Raw genomic sequence first — 22331 nt, forward strand, 5'->3', positions numbered from 1 at the left:
TTTGACATATCTTTTATATAAAGGCTTTCAACTTGTAACTATTATTAGAATAAAATTAAAATAAAGAAAACAGATACACAGCATAGGCAGCTTAAAACTTACCAGCAGGAACTGTTTGAAGTCCTTTCTCAGTCCCTATATTATAGAAAGTTTGTACTGAGGAAAGAAAATAATTTTTCTATTTTGTGTGTGTGTGAGACCATTCAGTATACTTTAATTTTTATTATTTTCTCAAAAAGACAGTACCTAAACACTTTACTCTTTAGAATAGTACCATAATAAATGTAACTCATTTTCATTTTCCATTGGACTTTATTTAGCTAACTTTGCATCTTGCTAAACAAAACTTAACTGTGGAAATTTCCTTTATTACTTCTGTCTCCCTCTCAAACTCAGTCATTTCCAACAAATTTACCATATCCATTAGAACAAAAGCCCTAGACTTTTCTTGGCAGAATGAAAAGAATGATACCTACCATCTGGCATCTTCTGATATTATATCCTTCTGTTTCTTAGAAGCTATAATAGCTTTAAAGAGTATTTTGATGATTAAATCAAAAAATAATAGTATCACCTGAGCTTCTTCACCACTAAGAAACATATAGCCTCCTTCATTTCTTTTGGGATTGGTTTCTGTTCCTGAAAGCATCAGGGAGTTGTTACTGTTCCAACTTCCAAAGCCCAAGGTAGCACCTCCGGACTTTAGTTGCTTATGCTTTACTCTCTGTTCTGAGTCAATGGAAAGAAAATTGTAGAGTAGTAGAAAGTAAAGTGGCTCTGGGGTTAGAAAACCAGTTTCAAACTCCATCTCATACTTCGAACCTATCCTGGGGCACATTATTTAACATCAATAGCCCCATTTTCCTCATCTATAAAATGAGAAGTTTGAGCTACGTGGCCTCAGAAATCCCTCCAGTTTCAAATAGAGATTCTCTGAGGTTCAGTTTCTATATTTAAAAATTGGGGGAAATCATACCTTTTAATGCCTATTTTACCAGGACTATTTTAAAAGTTTAAATGAGAGATTACATGTAAGGACTTTTAAATTTTGTGATTATTATTGTTGCTTTAAATGTAACTTTTAATGATCAAGATCAAAGTATTTTAACAATTCTTATTTTTAAATATACATCAGGCCCCTGAGCTCTTTACTCCAAAGAAGGCATGGAAAGCCTTGGAAATAGCAGAGAAAAAGTTACTTGGTACCTTGGGAATGAAAACTTTGGATCCTGAGTAAGTTGAAGGACAAATTTGGTAATATTGCTAAATTTTTAATGCTTGTGGCAGGGAAGGGGAAGTGGATATTGTCTAAAAGCTATAATTCTATATTTCTCTCATTGGAGAAGCCCTGTAAAAGAGTGGGGAAAAACACTTGACTTGCAATCAGATGACTTCATGTCAAGTACTTTCCATATTAATCTATGTAATTCTAGAAGTCCTGTAATCTCTGATGTTCAAGGCCCTTCATTGTCTAATCACCTCCTACTTTTCCAATCTTCTTATACCTTATAATCCATATACACTATGGGATTCAGCTACCAATTATCCCTCTTGCCTAGAATACTCTTTTGCATCTCCCATCTGCTGGCTTCCTTGACTTTATTTGAGTTCCAGATAAAATCTGATGTCCTAAAAGAGGTCTTTTTCAATTCCTCTTTGTTCATGTGCCTTTTTCTCTATTGGTTATTTTTTGTTTATCCTATATTTATAGCTTATATGTGCATAATGTATTGTTTTATGAACTTCTTGAAAGTAGGTACCATCTTTTGCTTTTCTTTGTATCCCCATTGCTTAGCAAGAGCCTGACATAGAATTTAATAAATGTTTTCCCACTCAGTTTTCCTACCTCTAATAGGAATAATTTTGTACAACTCACTACATAGTGTTATGAAGAAAATGATTAAGTATATAAATTTTTTTTCTATCCAAATCTATTACTATTGTAAGTGAACAGGAAATTTTGAACTGCTGTGGACAAAAACAAGTTAAACCTATTTTTGTTTACAATAAACAAATACTTTCCACTATGGCATAGTAATATTTTATCTTAGGAAATTTTTCAACATCTTACTAAGATATTATGTTTAAGTAGAATATCTGTAATAGGATTTCCTTACTGCTCTGCCTTACTAGCTGTCTAAATCTTGGGTTTTGAGAACTAGTTTTTGAAGAATGAATGTATGTGGATATATGTTTATTTGTATGAATGACTATTTCTCTGAATACATTCCAGATTCAGGTGTTGGTTTTGTTTGTTTTTGCTAATCTGTTATTGCTATTACCTTTATTCCTTTCACATTAACAAGAAGAGCTAAGTATTTACCTGATTTTTTAATCAACTTTTGTTTTTCAGCTTTTTGTTTTTCAAGTTCACTCTCAGATCTTCTGCTGCCTTTCTTACTTGATCTTTTAAATTAATAGCATTCTAGGAGTAATATATCTTGGGATCCCAAAGCATTTCATTTGGGACTAGACATTCATTTTTTAACCTCCCTATGATCTGATGTAGCCACTAGATCTTTTACACAAACATGTTTTATTTACCCTAGAGAGTGTGATGCTATATTTTTCTAACATAGATAAAAGGGCAAGAGGATTTTATAGGATATAAGATGCTTTTTGCCTAACAGTATTATATGTCAGGCTAGCACTTCCCAACTAATCTACTTTCCTGAGAATCATTTCTGAAGATACTCATTTTTAGGAGCTAATTTGTGTTGGCATTAGAAAGCAGTTTACTGGCACCTTTAACATATATGTATACATAAAAGAGTTAGTTCATATGCAGAAGAAAAACAAGAAGCATTTCAGAATTCTTAAGAAGGAGCCATTGGAGAGGAAATAGCTGAAGATATATAGGAAAAGAATTAAAGGACTTATACAGAATAGGTCCAAGAACAGAAGTAATAATCCTAGAGCAGAAACTAAGATCTAACTGAGAACCAAGTGCACACTCCACACATAGGACATTTGGGTTTTCCCTCCCCACCTGGAGAAAAAGCTATAGAATCAGCAGGACTTGGAGTTCACTCTAGCTGCTCCAGCATTTATTAACCAAGCCTTTTAGACCAAACTCTTCCCCACCTCTGCCTCTAGGATTTAGAGAGTGAATGCTAACATTTGTGATGCCTTCTATCATAAAGACCTAGGAGGATAGATTCCCTAATCAATAGGTATTTTTCCATTCCTGTGATTGGTAAATTCTCAACTTAAAACCTCTGAATCTCTCTTAAACAGAGGTGCTATACTCTTTCTCCTGCTGCTTTCCCCCATTCAGCTCACCCCTACCACACCTGTGATTTATTTGTTAACTAACTCCATCCTCATTCTCACCTCATATTTAGCAATGAAAAATCAGGTTCCCAGTGGAATATGCTTTTATCTTTAGGGGCTCAGTCACTCTTTTCAGTGCTTGGTGACTTGGTGGCTCCTTTCCCTTTGACACCCCTGTTGGCATCTTTCTTCCCCCTCCTAGAAGTCTGCCTCTTTTCCTACTTAATTGAGACAATGAGGATTACTGAGCTGAGCTTCCTCATCTCTATCCCGTACTGCAAAGTCCTCTATCTCTTCACCTATATTCTCCTCCATTTTAATTTTGTCTCTGAGAAGAAGTGAGCCTTCTCTTTTACTAAGGTCAACCCCTAAATTTCTACCAGTCTTTTCTCCCTCTCTTGTCTTCAGTCTATCCCCATTTATTGTTTCCTGTTTTTGACCAGGTTGGTCCTACTACTTTATTTAATTGTTTTTTCAAACGTTACCAATCATTTATTTTAAGTACTTATTCCTTTACTCAAGCCTCATCTTCCTTGATTTCTCTACAACTTTTTTGATGTTCTTAACCATTCCGTTCTTGGCTTTTATGATATTGCTCTCTTCTGGTTTTCCTGCCTGACTACTATTATTCTCATTCATTTTTGCTGCCTAGATCAGTACCTGTGTCCTGTCCCCCTGCTGTGTATTCTGTCACATCAGTCCTATCTCATTAGCATCCCTATTCTCTGTATCCTCTTTACTCACAGAGCCCTTTTCCCAGTTTGAATTCTAATTATTTATTGTCTGCACTATTGTATTGTTTATTATTGGTCTCCCTGCTTTTTAAGTCCTTCCCAATTTAAGTTCATCTCCAACTTCTGCCAGAATGATTTTCTTTAAGTGCAGATCTGACCAGATCATTACCTGATGCAATAATTTGTCTCATTTATTTTGTATATGCTTATTTGCGTACACATTGGGCAACAGCCCACTGACTGTTCTTTTTTTGTCTTTGTATCCCTGACTTCTGGCAAAAGAAGTCTGGCAATTATCTGGCATAAAGTAGATGCTTAAGAAGTGCTTATTGATTAATAATTAAGAAGTTCCAGGGATTTCCACTTGCCTGCAAGATAAAATACATCCTCTTTGACTTTAAAATTCATTGCATTGTGGCTTCTGACCTTATTGTATATTATTCTCACATTCTGCATTTTAATCAAACTGATCTTTGTTGTTTCTCATGTACAACATTCCATTTCCCATCTCCATGCCTTCTCACAAGCTGTCCCTTGACATGGATTTTCCTTCTCCTTGTTGAGTCCCTAGCTTTTTTAAAGATTTCAGTCCAAGAGGCACCTACACTCTCCTTCACTGCAAATGTTCCCTTGCCCTGCCCAAGTTATTTTGTCTTTACATTGTATATATTTTATATTTTCATATCTGTGAACACATTTCTCTCCCTGATACACTTAAATGTAAACTTCTTAGAACAAGAATGGTTTTCATTATTGTCTCTATCTCCCAAATATCCCTGGCACATAGGCACTTCAAATGTTTGTTGAATGAATGATTGGGTGAATTAATGTTGATGCTGATAAAATATATTAGAACACTTTCTTTGACTCATAAATCACTAAGTTAAATACTTAAGAGTTTGACTTGAGCTCTTAACAGTTGACAAATATTTTCTAGTGTGTTATATGTAGTTTGTTTTGTTTTATTTTATAACCTAAATGTGTTGTATCATTTTGCAGTGACATGGTTTATTGTGGAGTATATGATAATTCCCTAGACAATGACAACTACAATCTTGCTAAAGGTTTTAATTATCATCAAGGACCTGTAAGAATTTTCTTTTTTCTGAGTTTTCAGTTAAATTGAAATTTTATTCCCCACAAGTTACTTAAATGTTAATTAACTCTTTTATATATATATATATTTAGGAATGGCTGTGGCCAGTTGGATACTTTCTTCGTGCAAAATTACATTTTTCTAAATTAATGGGCCAAGAAGCTTATTCACAGACAGTGTTTTTGGTTAAAAATGTTCTTTCCCGTCATTATGTTCATCTTGAGAGGTAAGTTGTGAAGTTATGTTTAAACTTTTTTTTTTTTTTATGTTTAAACATTTTAAATACCAGTGAAATGCATTCCTCACTTCTAAAAGTACTTCTTTTTATGCTGGAATTTTCTAAAAGAAACTGTAAATGGGTACATAGCATAGTCTTCTGAAAGAATTTTCATTTTAAATATTAAGTAGTATACTTTTCCTAGGGTATGTTAAGTTATTTTATTTTTTCTCCCAGATAGAAAGGAGAGAGAAATATCTGTTTGCTTCCAACTAGTATCCTGTAAGAATTGTTAGTCAAAGTACAAGTTTCTTTAGTATTTTATAACTTTTCATCAAATAAGCATTAAGTGCCTGTTTTATACATAGCACACACAAGGTTTAATTAGGCTCTGAGGATACAGACACACACAGCAATTCAACTGAATAGACATGAGATTTGTATAGAGACGTAGCGATAGACATATGTGTGTGTTTCATAGACCATACTCTTAAGGAGCTTACATTGGAAAAACATCATCTGCACAAATGACTATGACTATGACTGCAGTAAGTGCAAAGGAAAATTCTGTGAGAAACAGAAGATGGAGAGTTTCCTTCCAGTTCACAGATACGAGAAAGTTGCCAAGGAAGTTTTCATGAAGAAAGAACCACCTTATTTAAACCCTAAAAGATACAGCAGACAGAGGTGAAGGGGGATTAGTCCTAAGTGTGTACAACAGTTTTATGAAGAGGAATGAAATAAGCCTGAAAAGATCATTACCACCAGATTATAGAAGGACTTGAACACCAATGTTTGGGATTTGTATACATACATTTTTTTCAATAGGATATAGGGATCCACTGAGAGTTTTTAAGTAACATGATTAGAAAAAATGCATTAAAATATAGATAACAATATGAAAGATGGACTACATAAAAAATAGACCAGTTCAAGAAGAAAAGGTAATCAAGGCCTGAACCAGGGCATTTGCAGTAGAAGTATAAGTGATAGGACAAAGATATGTTGTGAAAGTAGACTCTAGATTAGACTAAGTAACTGATAATAAAATAAGAGCTGTCAACAAAAAGAGTCCAGAGCATCTAGCAGAGGTTAACTGTTCAAAGTTTTCTAACAAATCTAAGTGTTTCATTGTGCTGACAACAGAATGGAGAAGTTAGAAGAACAATCAAGATTTTGAGGCACACTCACTTGTATGTGTTCTTTATTTCAGATCCCCTTGGAAGGGCCTTCCTGAACTGACAAATGAGAATGGACAATACTGTTCTTTCAGCTGTGAAACACAGGCTTGGTCAATTGCTGCTACTCTTGAGATTCTTTTTGACTTATAGTTGATTTTTGACAGTTTCAAAAAGTATATGCTCTGTTATATAACTACACATAATTTGCACACTCTTGGTTCATTTAAAAACAAAAATAAATCCCACTAGTGTTGTAGTAGCCATTTAAATAGAGCTTTGAATTCAGTTCAAGTTAATCAACACTTATTAAGCACCTATTATGGGAAATGAACTGTGCTAATGTTTAATGAAAGCATTAATTTTGTATATGTAGATGAGTTGATTTATATTAGAAAGGAAAAATTATTACCCATAAAGTATTTATTTTTACTTTAAAATTAGAAGATATTCTTCAATTTAATGGAACATTAGATGTTTAGAAAAATCATTTCTTTGATTTGATTTGTGCATTTACTAAACTTTAAAAAAAAACTAGACAAAAGTACTTAAAAGAAATTAAAAAGGCATCTTTTTAAATAGGGGTATGTTCTTATATAGTAATGCATTCCATAGGCTGTGGGCTCATTATTGCCCTTTCTTTCTGCATTTTGTTTTCAATAAAAATAGAAAATGTAAATCCATTTCAAATATTTATGAAGTGGCTTCTAAAAGGCACTATGCTAAGCATTGAGCTTTTTTTCACTGAAAAAAAAATGATATTTTGCATATGATGCAGCTCTAATAAAAACTTTTCCTATTCATAATATTCTGTTCAGTGTCTAAAATAAAATCTGCAGTCTATCAAATTTACTTCCTAAAATAATCTATAAATTTTTCCTTCATCTCTAGGCAAAACTCCTTTAGTTACATTTTAAATGATATCGCATGGCCTAGTAAAGGGAGAAAATAGTCAAATAGTGTTGAAAAATGAAAGGATCTTGATTGGATAGCTCTTAAATGTAAACAGTTGAGTACCAGTTAAATATAAAACTAGTAACCAAATAAAAAGATGTTTTTCAAATAAACTCTATTGTAGAGATACTTAATATATTTTCTTGCTAGCTAAACTCAGGATATAGAGGTTATTAACAGTTTTAATTTAGGGTCCTAATTTTAAGAGGAGAATTGTAGCCTTTTTAAAATGTTAGCCTCCTGTTAAAAGAATAAAAACTTTTTCAGAATATAAACCTTTGAAGAAAATAGATTCTTAATTTTATGAAATCCATCAGTTTACATATTATGTAAAAAGTTCTCTTGGTCAATTATACTGGGTACTTTTTTTCCATTAAATATATTTCTATATTATATTCACTAGTTTTAGCCTTGTGAACAGTTTTAAACAGAAAAAAGTTTACAGTCTTGAATAAATGCATTTGTAAACAAGTTTTGCACATGATTTATTTTAATGTTTTAATCCATAAAATTATGTAGGAAATATGAAGGGAAGAAAATTGTTTTACTTTATCAATTTTATTCTTTTCCCCTAAGTATAAGTAGCTACTCATGCCATTAAAACTCTAAAATGGTAAGTGTTTCTTAGACTGACATAATTTGAAAAAGTGAACATGAAAGAGAATTTTATCTGTTTTGCTAGATATACAAGTAAAGACTGTCAGTAATATTATTTTCCCAAATAACATGCAAATTTTTTCAGCATAAAAAGTGATTAATAATAATTAAATTAGTTAGAATTATGCTTTCAATGGCATTGGCCTTAGAAGCTGAAATTTTAAATGGCTGGGAGGATTGTTAGTTTGAGAAATATCATTAGGAAAAATGTTGTAGCAACACTTTGTGCCTGATTTCACCCCAAAAATAATTTTATAAAGTCAAATTGCAAATTGAACTATAAAATAATTGTCATTTGCAATGTGTATGTTCTGAACCATAGTGTTGTTAAAATGTCCCTATTAACAAAAGAGTAGCCATTACCATATTACATATAATGAAATATTATTACAGGGGCACTTCATGCAGGGCTACTTACTTGGGAACCTCAATTGTCCATAACAGTAAGAACTAAAAAATAAAGGGAAAAAGGTTAGTAACTTCAAAGGCTCATGAATATCACTTTTAGAAAAGCCCCTAACTTACTCAGTGCCCAGAGAACTTGTTCTATTCTATATATGATTCTAAAAAGCTTGGCTCTCTGGCTTCTCAGCCCAGCCTACATTAAAATTTAATGTGATTCAGCAAACATTTATTGAAGCCCTGTCAGATGTAAAAAGCATTCTATAAATTGAAATAAAGCATCCCTGCCTGTATAAAGCTTACAGTTTAGTTAACAACTTCTTAGAAAAGGGAAAAGATAGTTTGTCCAAGCAGGCTAATGATGAAAGAATCAAAAAAATAAATTGACATAACTCAAAAAACAAAGTAGACGTAGAGCAAGCAACCCTACACACATCAGTAGCTCCTGTTAACCCATTGTATTGCAGCACAATATAATAGTTGTTCACAATGGTACTGAGAAAGGAGGTGATGAAATGTTACAATTACTCTTAAAGAAAGCTAAAAAAAAGTTTAAGATATTTTGGAGAAATGATGACTTAAGGTAATTAAAATAAAAACATTACTTCTAGAAGTATAAGCTTTGATTTTCTTGAAAATTCACTTACATACCTCATTCCCCAATAATAATTGTGTGAAATGTTACACTTATTTTAAGAAATTGTAATAATTCTGTGCCTTGTTCTTATACCAACTCCAGTGTTGCTACTCTCTAAATTAATATAAGGGATTATATGTTACATATTACAGACATTTTAATATGCGCTTATCTCTGTAATAACAAAAGAAACAGTTGAGTAAACAAAGAAATTCATTAACTCTGTGTGTTGTGATAGAAAAGTGATTATAAGTATGCTGTATGTTTTCACCAATTACTGTATTTTGAAAAACTGTGTTCTTTCAGTCCATGTGTGAAACAAATAAAACTCTCCTTAAAGAACTATTTTGTTTCTGTTATAGATCTAGAAGTGAAAGATACATAAGATTCTGTCTGGTTCAGTCCCCTTATTTTCATGAAGAAATTGTCAGGGAGCTTCAGTGCACAGAATGATTAGTGGTAGAGGTGGGGGGATCTGACCCTATCTGATTTGAAGTCCAGAACTCCAACCAATGGACACAGCTGCCCTCAAAAGGCCCCCTTTACCAGCAAATTAATTGGATTTTTTCTAGATCCACTACCAGTTATTCTGGTCAGTGCTTATTAGCTGCATGTTCTGAGAAACATAACTGCTTCAGAACCTTTATTTTGAACTTTTAAGTCCATATCCTGTATTCAAGTGGAGAATAATAAATATTGGAAACCAAGTTACATAAATGTAGCTTTTTGAGCAGCAAAGGAGTGTGTTTTTGCTGGCTTTTGGGGTTTTTTTTTATTTGATCAGTAGAAGAATCCTTGTTTTTCTTTTTTTTAAATCAACCTTTGATTTTTATCTTTCCAGGTTAATTACACATCACTCCTTTGCTTGTAGCCAAACTGGTCTAGACTTGGTCTGCTTTCACAGAATGCCTTCTTAGGCCTTCCCTCAAAATTCACTTGAAGTTCTACTTCCTTCAAGATGCCTCCCCTGATTTTCCCCTGAAATTAATAGCCCCACCCAGTCACTACATTTGTTTTCAGTGAACAGGCTTCTCCTTAGACAATATAAGCTCCTGGGTGTCAAGGACTGACTCACTTTATCTAGCACATTGTATTAACAGCTAGCATTCATGTGACCTTTTAAGGTTTGCAAAGTATTCTACATATGTTCTCATTTTATTCTCACAACTCTGAGATGCATATGACAGTATTATCCTCATTTTACAGATAGGGAAACAAGCCAGTTAAGTGACTTGTCCAGGGTCACATAGCTACTAAGTATCTGAGGTAGGGTTTGAATTGAGGTTTGCCCAACAGGTCTATCCAGTACTTCAATTCTATATGCCAAATTGTTGCTTTTAAATTGCAGGCTCTTAAATACACGTTGGTTGATTACCAGGTTTGAAAAGAATGTCTGATTTGAGGAATTTCTTAATTTCTTTAGGGCTTACTATAATGTGATTATTTAGAATGTCTTTTAGTTAAAAACTCAAAATTCTAGTTCAGAGAACTATGAGTGATTGTACTTTTAAAAAAAGTTTACCTTATATTGAACTAAAATTTATTTGCCAAATTAGAAATTCTGAAAGTCAAAGGAGAGATTAATAAAATTGAAAATAGGAAAATTATTGAACAAATTAATAAAATTAAGAGTTAGTTTTATGAAAAAAACCAACAAAATAGATCAACCTTTGTTTAATGTGATTAGAAGAAGGAAGGGAAAAAACCATTACCAGCATCAAAAATGAAAAGGGTAAATTTACCAACAATGAAAAAGAAATTAAAGCAATAATTAGGAGCTTTTTTGCCCAATTGTGTGCCAACAATCCTGACAATCTAATAGAAATGGATAAGTATTTACAAAAATATAAATTACTCAGATTGACAGAAGAGGAAATAAATTACTTAAATGGTCCCATTTTAGAAAAAGAAATTGAACAAGCCATCAATGAACTTCTTAAGAAAAATCTCCAGGGACAGATGGATTTATGAATGAATTCTACCAAACATTTAAAAAACAATTTTAATATTATGTAAACTATTTGGAAAAATAGATAAAGGAGTCCTGCCAAATTCCTTCTGTGATACAAATATGATACTGTTACGTAAACCAGGATGAGCCAAAACAAAGAAAGAAAATTACAGACCAATCTCTAATGAATATTGATGCAAAAATTTTAAATAGAATATTAGCAAAAAGATTACAACAACTTATCAGCGGGATAATACACTGTGACCAAGCGGAATTTATACCAGGAATTCTGAGTTGGTTCAATATGAGGAAAACTATTGCCATAGTCAATATCAATAACAAACCTAACAGAAATCATATATTCTCAATAGATGCAGAAAAAGCTTTTGACAAAATACAGTATCCATTCATATTAAAAAAAAATTATAGAACATAGGGATAAAGGGGGTTTTCCTTAAAATAAAAATCCACATCTATCTAAAACAAATAGCAAGCATTATTTGTAATGAAGAGAAGCTGGATGCATTCCCAGTAAGATCAGGGGTGAAATAAGGATGTGCATTATCATCATTATTCAATACCGTACTAGAAATGTGGGCTTTAGAAATAAGGAAAAAAAAAAAAAAAAAAAAGGAATTAGAATAGGCAATGAAGAGATAAAACTATGATGATATATTTAGAGAATCCTGAAAATCATCCAAAAACTTATTTGAAACAATTAACAGCTTTAGCAAAGTTGCAGAATATAAAATAAACCCACACAAATCATCAACATTTCTATATATTACTGACAAAGCCCAGCAGCAAGAGAGAAAAAGAAATTCCATTTAAAGTAACTGTAGACAAAATAAAATATTTGGGTGTCAATCTGCCAAGACAAACACAGAAACTATATGAACACAATTGCATTACAAAATACTTCTCACACAAATGTAATCAGATTTAAACAAAGGGAAAATATCAATTGTTCATGGATAGGCCAAACTAATATAATAAAAATGACAATTCTTTCTGAATTGGTCTACTTGTTCCATGCCATACTGATCAAACTGCCAAAAAATAACTTTATAGAGCTAGAAAAAATAACAACAAAATTCATTTGGAAAAACAAAGAGCAAAAATAGCAAGGGAATTAATGAAAAAAAAATACAAAGCATGGTAGCTTTGTATATGATATAAAGCATCAGTCATCAGAAGTATTTGGTACTGGCAAAGAAATAGTGGTAGATCAGTGGAATCGGCTAGATACATACAACACCTATAGAAATCTAGTATTTGATAAACCCTCAAACTCCAGTTTCTGGGATAAGAACTCACTATGTCACAAAAATTTCTGAGAAAACTGGAAAATATGTTAGAAACTCAGCAAAACCCTATATCTCACACCCCATGTCAAAATAAAGTCAGAATGTGTATATGATTTGGGCGTGAAGGGTGATACCATAAGCAAATTAGAAGAGCTAGGGGTAATTTACTTATCAGATTTTTGGAGAAGGGAGGCGTTTATTACCACAAAAGAACTAGAAAGCATTATGAAATGCAAAATGAATACATTAAATTTAAAAAAGTTTGCACAAAGCCAACACAAACAAGATTAAGGGTAGTACAAAGCTGGAAAAAAATTTTACACCCAGTGTTTCTGATAAAAGTCTCATTACTAAAATATATAAAAAACTGTCAAATTTATAAAAATACAAATCATTCTCCAATTGGAGAATTTATCAATTGATAAATGGTCAAAAGATATGAACAAACAATTTTCAAATGACAAAATTAAAGCCATCTATAGTCATATGAAAAAAATGTTCTAAATCTATTGATTAGAGAAATGCAAAGTAAAGCAACTCTGAAGTAGCACCTCACACATCTAAGAGTGGCTAAGATGACAGGAAAAGGTAATGTTAAATGTTGGAGGGGATGTGGGCAAACTGGGACACTAATGCATCGTTGGTGGAGTAGTGAAATGATCCAGCTATTCTGTAGAGCGATTTGGAACTGTGCCTAACAGGCTATCAAACTGTGCATCAACTGTGTGTTGACCCAACCTTGCCACTACTGGGTCTGTATCCCAAGAAAATCATAAAGGAAAGGAACCCACATGTACAAAAACGTTTGTAGCAACTCTTAATGGTAGCAAAGAATTAGAAAATGAATAGGTGCCCATCAATTGGAGAATGGCTGAATAAGTTGTGATATATGAAGATAATGGAATATCATTATTCTATAAAAAATGGACAAACCGATTTTTGAAAGCTCTGGAAAGATTTACATAATTGATGCTGAGCGAAACAAGAAGAACCAGTAAAACAGTATACACAGTAACAGTAAGATTGTGCAATGATCAATTATGAAAGACTTGGTTCTCAGTGGTTCAGTGATCCAGGGCAATCCTAATATAAACTTTGGATAGAAAATGCGATCTGCATTCAGAAAGAGAACTATGGAGATTGAATGTAAATCAATACATGCTATGTTCACTTCTTTTTTCTCTTCTTTTTTTCCTTTCTCATGGTTTTCCCTTTTGTTCTGATTTTCTCTCCCAATATGATTCATAAAGAAATGTGTATTATTAAAGTTAATATAAATATTCCATATAAATAATTTTCTAAAACAGGCATTTTAAAGACTTGACTCTATGCTCTTTTGCCTTTTATATGTATTAATTTTTTTCCTATATCTTTTGAACACATCTTGTGTCCCTCACAAGCATAAACATAAAGGACTTCAAGGCTTCCATTTGCATAAGCTTCATAAATGTTTTAAAAAGTCAAGAACTCAGCAATGAATCATTAGTCATGGGGAATGCTGTTATAAGCACAGACCCTCACCCCAGTAAGGTTTGACTGAAAATATACTTAAAGTTTGTGATAAATTGCACTTTGAAGCTGCAAAATACCTTGAAATATATTTAATATCTCAGGAGAAAAATAGACTTAGAAACATCTGCAGGTCTGCAGCTCTTCCATACATAAGGATGTAACTAGTAACCAGTCACAATGAATTCCCAGCCTTGCACAACCCAACGGCTAAAGCAGTGACAGGACACTGGGATTCCAAGATTAGGAAAGCATTTTGTCACTTGGAAAACACTAGACATGTGAGAGGTGACCTCAGGATTAAATATTTGCATTCCATTTCTTCACCAGGGGGCTCTGAGCGGGTACCAGACTATTTTATCCAATCAATCACAATACAGTTCCACTTGTCAAGGGTTCTGCAGAAAGAAAATTCTGAAGGAACTAGTGACACAAGTAACTGATATTTTTCTTTAGTAACCTAAAAATAATCTAAGTATCTTAACCTTTAAAAAAAATCCATATAGGACAACCAAATGAATAAGAATGTTCGTTGCTCGGATTTCAACGTTCATATGGATGACAGACAACACATAGAGCTGTCCAACAATGTGTATATCTGGGACAGATAAAATGTATTAGAACTTCTTATCCTTTTTTTGCACCATGGACTCTGTTACCAGTCTAGTGAAACCAAGGGACCCTTTCTCAGAATTATGATTGTTGCCTTCATCATTGAAGAGAATGCTAAATATCATTTGTAAAACATCATAAATAAAAATGAAATTTTTTTCTCATCCAAATTCATAACAGCCTATTCTATTCTATTCCTTAATCTATTCATACACTCCTTAAGGAATCCATGGGCCCCAGGAAAGAACCCTTGGTATAAAAGAACATGAGCTGAGCCCTGAATTTGTCTGTTTGTTTGTTTGTTTAATTGGCTGTATTGCTTTTGGGAAATTGCAAAGCTTTTGTTCACCTAAGCTTTCTTGAAGCAAAAACCTACCTTTAAAATATTAACATTTTGCCTTGTTTGTATATGGCAGCAAGACATAGATTATGTTTGCCCCCAAAATAACTAAAGATAAATATCACAAAGGCAATTGAAACATTCATGGTAGATATGAATAGGCTGCAACATAAAATCAATAACCAACTCTGAAGAAAATAAAGAGTAAAGGATGTCATAAAGGAAGAGAAAATGTATTGGTATCATGGCAAGAGCGAGGCAAGAGTAGTAGATAGCCAGAGCACTCCATTGGTACCCTTGCAATGTTGAGAGAAAGAAAAAGCTTCCACTACATTAGGTAAATCCTTGCTGATGAACTTTTAGGAGAACATGAAGAGCTAATCAGGACAGCAAAGTATGGATGGGTTACAATCTAGATCACTGTAGATAACTATCAAGTCAATGAAATCATACACTGCTTTTCAATAATTCCAAGGCTGGAAAGATAATCAGAATTTTTTTACTCATTTCCCAGCCTTTAGCAGCAAAAACTTTCTAAATGGATAATTAATGCTCTCTAAAAGATCAATGTAATTTCTATGCTACTAAAGGTGAAAGCAAATTCCAACACACAGCTAACATATGACCTCTTGAGATTTATTAAAGGATATTTTGTTGAATAGATCTCAGATAGTTAAAGAATTCAGGTAATATTAATGCTACTGAAGTTGTTCTCAGTGACTGAAGTAATGCTCAGGTTTGTAGAGTCCTTATTGTACAATAGCAATTGGCATGCCAATACAAATGAGAATATCCATTGGGAATCACAGGATAAATCAAGAGCAATGCAATTGGAGTGTGGATTGCTAGGTGGTACAGTGGATAGAGTAGATAAATAGCTGGAAAACGAGTTCAAATTCAGCCTTAGCTATTTACAAACTGTGTAATCCTCAACAAATCATTTGATCTCTAATTACCTCAATGTCCTAATCTGTTAAATGAGGATAGTAATATAGTACCCATCTCCCAGGACTGAATAGATTTTCATCTTCATCTTTTTTATCAATTTTTATAAAGATTTTTATCTTTATTTGTTATTAGAGTTAAAATTTGCAAAATGTTTTGTAAACCTTGAAGGTGGAGCAGCTAGATGGCATAATGGACAGAACACAGGCCCTGAAGTCAGGAAGACCTGAAAGTTTAAAACTAGCCTCAGACACTTAACGTTTACTAGCTATGTGATCCTGGACAAGTCATTTAACCCAATTGCCTTGCAAAAAACAAACAAACAAACAAACAAACAAAAACCCTTATAGATATTCTCCATTTGGTATTCAAAGCTTTTTATAATCTACTCTCCTCACCAATGCTAATTCTCTCCCTCTTTCTGTGTGTGTGTGTTGTGTAGTGTGTTCCCTCTCTCATTAAAAAAAAGTTTTATTACATATGTGTGTTTTTTTAAAATTACAAACATTTGCTGATTGCTCTCACTTTGAAAGAGGTTTCCTGTAACAAAATGAAGCAGTTCAGTAAAACTAACGATACAGAGACCTCATTTGAAAGTGCATTTATATCTCTTTCCGAACCCCTGCTTCCCAGCTTTCTTATTTCTACCAAAGGTTTTCTATTGGGATCCTGTAGTCCCAAAATCATACCGATAAATGTATGTACTTTGTATTAGTGCTTTCGGCACCTTGTAAGCACCTTATTAGATGCCACAGAAATATCTTTGTGTGTATACGTTGTAATGCTGCTCAAGCCCAGAGGCAGACTGATGCTGTGGAAAGAATTGTATTTGGAGTGAGAAGACCCAGGTGGAATTCTTATTGTGCTATTTATTTATACAAGTAAAACCTTAAGCTAGTCTTTTCACCTCTGGGTCAGAGTTTCCTCAACTGTGAAATGAAGGGATTGGGTTAGACTCCAGAATCTATGCTTCTGTGGCCAGGGTTCGAGTCAAAATATCTAAAGATGAAAAGAAAGTCATTTAACTTCCTTGAGCCTCAGGCTCAAACCCAATCAGCTATCCTTTTGTGCCAGAAATTAAACTCCTAGAAAAAGCTGTCTACTCTCACAGCCTTCTCTCAGCTCTTTAAAATTTAAGTTCTGACGTCATCGCTTGAAACTACTCCTTCCAAAGTTCTCAGTTAGCTCTCTTCATTTCCACATCTAATGATCTTTTAAAAAAAAATTTCCAGTCTTCATCCTTCTCAACTAATCTACTAACCCTCTCTTCCTGTATACTCTCTCCCCCCTCCCCCCGAACTTTCATGACATTCAAATCTCTCGGTACCTGTCTGTGGTGGGTCATCATTTCAGATCATTCCCTCCAGATATGAATGTTTTCTAAAGCTCTGTCATGGACTCTTATTTTCTCTTCTCGCTATCTTGGTTACTTAATTAGTTTCCATGGGTTGATTTAATTATCATCGTTATGCCAGAGACCCTCAGATTGCTCAATATCTGAACTTCAATACCATATCGCTAGGTGCCTATTGGACATTTGAAACTGGACATCCTAGAAACGTCTCAAATTCAATCATATCCAAATCAGTACTTTTTTTTTTTTTAAATAAAAAAGGGAGAGGAGACAGAGTGAGATGGAGCAGAGACCTAATAACAAGGAGACATGCACACACACGCACACACACACACAGATAGAGACAAAGAGAAACAGAGCAGAGATCTAACAACCTGCAGAGAGAGAAACAGACATGGAGAGAGGCAGAGATAAGGACCTAATAGAGGTCTCTCTCTGGGAGGAGACAGACGGACAGACATAGAGAAAAAGAGACGGACCGACAAACAGACACAGATAAAGAGAGACAGAGACAAAGACAAAGAGAGATAGAGACACAGAGAGAGACACAGAAACAAGGGAGAGACAGAGATAGAGAGAGGATAGAGACAGTCAGAGAGACAGAGACACCGGCAGAGACCGAGACCCAATGACTTTGGTACGAAGTAGCTGTAAGTCTAACGGAGAGGGTTGTAAAAGATCTGCAATCTCAGCACCTCCCACAGTAGGGCAGGCTGCAACTCTTAGAGACTCTGGGACACTCTCGGAGCGTCAGCCAGCCGCACTTCGAAGTGCCCTCTCTACCCCGGGCCACAGAAGCACACTAGAATTTGCTCTGGGTTCAACAGTCAGTCAGGCCTCTCTTGGTCGGGCACGTATTCCTCGATCAATCCAAAGTTCCAGATGGCATTCTTAGATGTGGAGAGTGACCCAGGTAAACGTGGGCCTCTAATGAATGCCGACGTCATCATCAAATTTCAGAGAAATTTCCCCGGCCACTCCCTCTCTTTTCCCTCCCGCCCAATTGATCAGCGGAAGCTTTTTATACCCCAGCCTTCCTAGTCTCCCTCAGCAGCTTTACCTCCCGGGTCTATACGGGCAGGACAGCTCAGCTGTCTAGCCCGCTTGCAGCTGCTCTTTGCTGCAGCTGTTTGCTTCTTGTCTAGCTGCGGAAACCCTCCCCACGCCAGCCCACCACACCCCCAGGTGAGCGCGAGCAGTGTCCCCCTAGAATGGACTGGGGGCTGGGCCGGCCCTACATCTCTATCTCTTCCCTCTCTCTGGGGCTTCTTGTCTCCCGGGGCGGGGGGGAGGAGAAAGGGGGAAGGATTCTCTTTCCCACTTCAGGGGTGGCCTCTGAGGCCCGAAACTCGGGTCTCCCTAAAATGCCAGAGCACATCTGGACTTGCAAACGCACATCTGGAGCACATCGGGTACCTCCCCCTATATCCGACCTAGGATCTCTCTTGCTCGGCTCCTGACTTTTGGTTGTGCCTCCGGCAGTAACGTCTCCCTGATGAAAAAAAGAAACTAGGACTTGTTGACGTAACAAACTTATTTTCCATTTTGAGATCTATCTGTCGGCCTTTTATTAGGCCGATTGTGCAGACTCGAAAAGACGGATCCCCTCAGTGCTATATCCACCTCCTTGTGGGAGAAGTTTCTATTGTGTGACCTGCTGCCTTCGTCTTTCAGGCATCCACACGCTTGTCCTCCCGTTACTCTTGCAGATCTAATGCCCCTTGCGCCTAAACCTCTATTAATTAGAAATGATACTTATCACCCAGTTATAATTCTTGGAAATACTTAATGATCTCAGCAAATTTTCCAGATTTTAGAAATTATGGTTGTGCAATGGGAAATCTTGATTGGGGATAACTACACTTTTTGAAGCCATGATCTGCAACATGAATTTCCAGCCAGAGGGTTAGTGGTTTTTCCTTTATCTCAAGGCAGATCCACAGAAAGATGTGGATATCTAAGTGGGTAGGTCAAATCTCAAAACAACTTATCCCTAACAAAGCCAGAGGTCTTTCCTATCCTCCTTGGTGAAGCAGAAGGCCTGGTTTCTAGGTGTTTACTATTTATTGTTTGTGGAGAAGCATGAAAGAGTGACTAATGCTTTCAGAAATCAGGATCAAAGCAAAGATTCTATGGGATTGGTTTTCCAACAGATGTTTTTAATAAAAAGACAATTTCAGTTGTGTAAGCTTACTTTTTTCCCTATGGTTTTCATTGTGCATTCTTCATTTCCTTGCCAAAAGTGCCTGTAGTGTTAAGGATCTTTCATATCTGTTGGGGTTATGTTTTCATGAGAGAGAAGATTACTTTTTTTTTTGCTAGCAATTTTTAAATCATTACAATATTATATGTGCTTTTTTAATTTGTCTTCCTATTATAGCTCTTTATATTTTAAAAGGTTTTTCAAGACTATCACAATACTTTTGTGGTAGCAGTATTCCCCCAAGTAATCATTTCATCTTATATGTAAAATTATAAATTAAGGTAGTTAGTATTATAAGAGGTAGCTTGTGTATCTTAATGCCCAATTTCTACAGAACTCTGTTTTTTGTGGCACTAGTGAAATTATTTAATATGTTAGAGGGAAAGAGGGAGAACAACTGCTACAGTGATTTTGCTGAGTTATATTTCAATTAAAATGACTAAAGTAATTAAAGTATTTTAATTAATTTTAACATATTTCAGAGAGGCAACATGGAATAGGAGGTTTGAGGCATCCTCAGATCCAGAATTAAGACCCACCTCTGAAGTTTTCTGCCTTTATGACACTAAACAAATCAATTCTTAATGCCACAAGAAACTCTAAAATTATGTAGAGAATTTGCATTGTCAGGAGTTTATTCATTAGAAATTGTAAATCTTGTAAATCTGGGGTGGCATTGTGATGTCAATAGTAATTAAGAAAGTTTAGAAAACTGAGATATGTGAGGGAGTGGAGATAATGAGTTTTGTTTTGGATAAGTTTAGTTTGACATGCCTATGGGACATTCTTTCAAGATGTCTACAACACTGCTGGTGATATGGGACTAGAACTCAGAAGAAAAGTTGTGGTTAGATATATAAATCTGGGAGTCATATAGAGAGAGGTGATTGATCAGATTAGAATGTGATCAGATACCCAAAAGAAATAGTGAAGAAACTCCAAGACAAAGCCTTGAGAGACACCCTTAATTATTATATAGAACATGATATATATGAGGAACCAGAAATGAAAACTGAGAGGGAGTGATAGGCAGGTAGGAGGAAAAGTAGTGGAAAGTCATGTTCTTCAAACTCAAAGGAGAGACTATCCAGGAGAAGGTTTAGCAACAATGTTAAATGCTACAGGGAGATCAAAAAGGGTGAGAATTGAAAATAGTCTAGTAGATTTATTCTGATGAAGTCAGATCCTGCCTCTGATATATGACACATGTCTTTATATGAACACAAAGAAATCATTAAAATGTTTGGTGCCTTACATAGCCCTATAAGACAATAAGTAGTGGAGGACTTGTTGATTTGCAATGATGGAGGGAGTCTATACAGGTATATGTGTGGTATAAAGGTATAAACTTCTATACAGTATGGTGGTATCTCAAACAGATAAAATCACAGGCCTGAATGAAAAAAAAAGCCAAATTTTAGAAAAAAATACAGTTTCTGATAACTGAAGAAGGGATGGATTCATTTTGTCATTAACCTTGGTTCTAGAAATGAAATTGACATAAGAGAGTAAGAAGGTTCCAGCAAGGACTATAATATAGAGATGTTGAACTAGTGATTAATTCAGGAGGAAAAGAATTTAATTTGAAGCCAAGGGATCAGCTTTTAAGACCTGCCCTTCCATTTGCTATCTGTATGATCTTGGAGGAGCTATATAATTTCTCTATGCCTCAGTTTCTAATTTGTTTGTGACTTTCACCTCTAAATCTTATAATCTTTCTGAGTCTTCTCAAAGTTTTCTTGTTTGGAAACTGGGAATAGCAATAATGAAATTATCTAACCTGCAGGGTTTTTGTGAAGAAAACCACTGTTTACTTCAAAGTTCCATTCAAAGATTACTTTCTCCAAAAGGATTTACCAGTTATTACTCCCTATAAAATAATTTTATTTATTTTATCCATTTTGTCCATATTATATATTTCCCTACCTTTATGTGTTCTGTACTTTCTCTCCATTTCCCAACAGGAGGATTCAAGTTCCTGAAGGGCATAAATATTTCATAAGTGCTTGTGATATTGAAAGATGTGCTGTGAATCTGTTAAGTGTAAAAATCTATATTAACTTTACATTTGCTTGTTTCACTTCTCAGAAAACAAAGGAACTGCTCCAGAATAAATTATAACTCTGAATCAAGTTGCTGACTTCCAAAAAGAGGAATAAGGAATAATAGCCTTATAGGTTTGGACCACCTTTAGAAGATTATTCATTTTACAAGAAAAGCTAAAGGTAAAAATTGGCAAGATTATATAACTATGCCTCAGGACATCTAAGGCACATAAGTTTTGGGATGACTTATTTTTACATTTTATTGTTGCCATTTGTTTTCATACTGCAGCCCCTACATATTAATCAACTATCACAAAGAAAACATCTGAGCACAACCAGCCAACACAGCTATCATTTCTTATCATGTGTAATATTTGCCTTGCTTCCAGTATCTACTTTTCTATTGAGAAAAGGAAAATAGGCTTCCTTATCAGTTCTCTAGGACTAAAATTGATGACTTAAGTTCATTATTATTTGGTCATTTTTAAATTTTGGCCAACTCTCTATGACCTCATTTTGGCATTTTTTGGCAAAGATAATGGAGTGGTTTGCTATTTCCTTCTTCAGCTCATTTTGTATTTGGGGAAACAGAGGTAAACAGGGTTAAGTGACTTGCCCAGAGTCACACAGCTAGTGATCCAGGCTGAATTTAACTTCCTGACTCCTATCACCTTGTTGCCCATTATTAGAGTTCACTGATTTAAGATTGATATAGTTTACATGATTGTAGTTATTATGTGTGTAGTTCTTATAGTTTGAATTGTACTTGAGATTGGACATGCAACTTTACAGTTTCTCTGAATTCCCCTCATTCATAATTTCTTATGACATGGTACTTTATTATCTTCATATACTACCATTTGTCAATACATTTTTCAATTGATAGATGTTAATTTTTTTCTTATTTAACAAAATAC

The 22331-nt window shown here is 34.5% G+C and overlaps 2 protein-coding genes across 4 annotated transcripts in view; both read left to right on the plus strand.

The window, feature by feature from the left end:
* AGL (amylo-alpha-1,6-glucosidase and 4-alpha-glucanotransferase) overlaps nt 1-8894 on the plus strand; it is a 73716-nt gene extending 64822 nt beyond the window's left edge. For all 3 annotated transcript variants that reach the window (XM_074262767.1, XM_074262769.1, XM_074262768.1), the window contains exons 31-34: nt 1136-1233; nt 5007-5094; nt 5196-5329; nt 6534-8894. In XM_074262767.1, the coding sequence (XP_074118868.1) occupies nt 1136-1233; nt 5007-5094; nt 5196-5329; nt 6534-6651 (438 nt within the window). In that variant the 3' untranslated portion in view covers nt 6652-8894. The remainder of the gene's footprint in view (nt 1-1135; nt 1234-5006; nt 5095-5195; nt 5330-6533) is intronic.
* A 9322-nt stretch (nt 8895-18216) lies between these two features.
* The window catches only part of LOC141539687 (putative ferric-chelate reductase 1), a 52825-nt gene continuing 48710 nt past the window's right edge, over nt 18217-22331 (plus strand). Inside the window, exons 1-2 of the mRNA XM_074262774.1 lie at nt 18217-18351; nt 21458-21594. The gene's annotated coding sequence lies outside the window, so the exon portion shown is untranslated. The remainder of the gene's footprint in view (nt 18352-21457; nt 21595-22331) is intronic.

This window comes from Sminthopsis crassicaudata, chromosome 4, assembly GCF_048593235.1.
Source record: "Sminthopsis crassicaudata isolate SCR6 chromosome 4, ASM4859323v1, whole genome shotgun sequence".
Taxonomy (NCBI): Eukaryota; Metazoa; Chordata; class Mammalia; order Dasyuromorphia; family Dasyuridae; genus Sminthopsis; species Sminthopsis crassicaudata.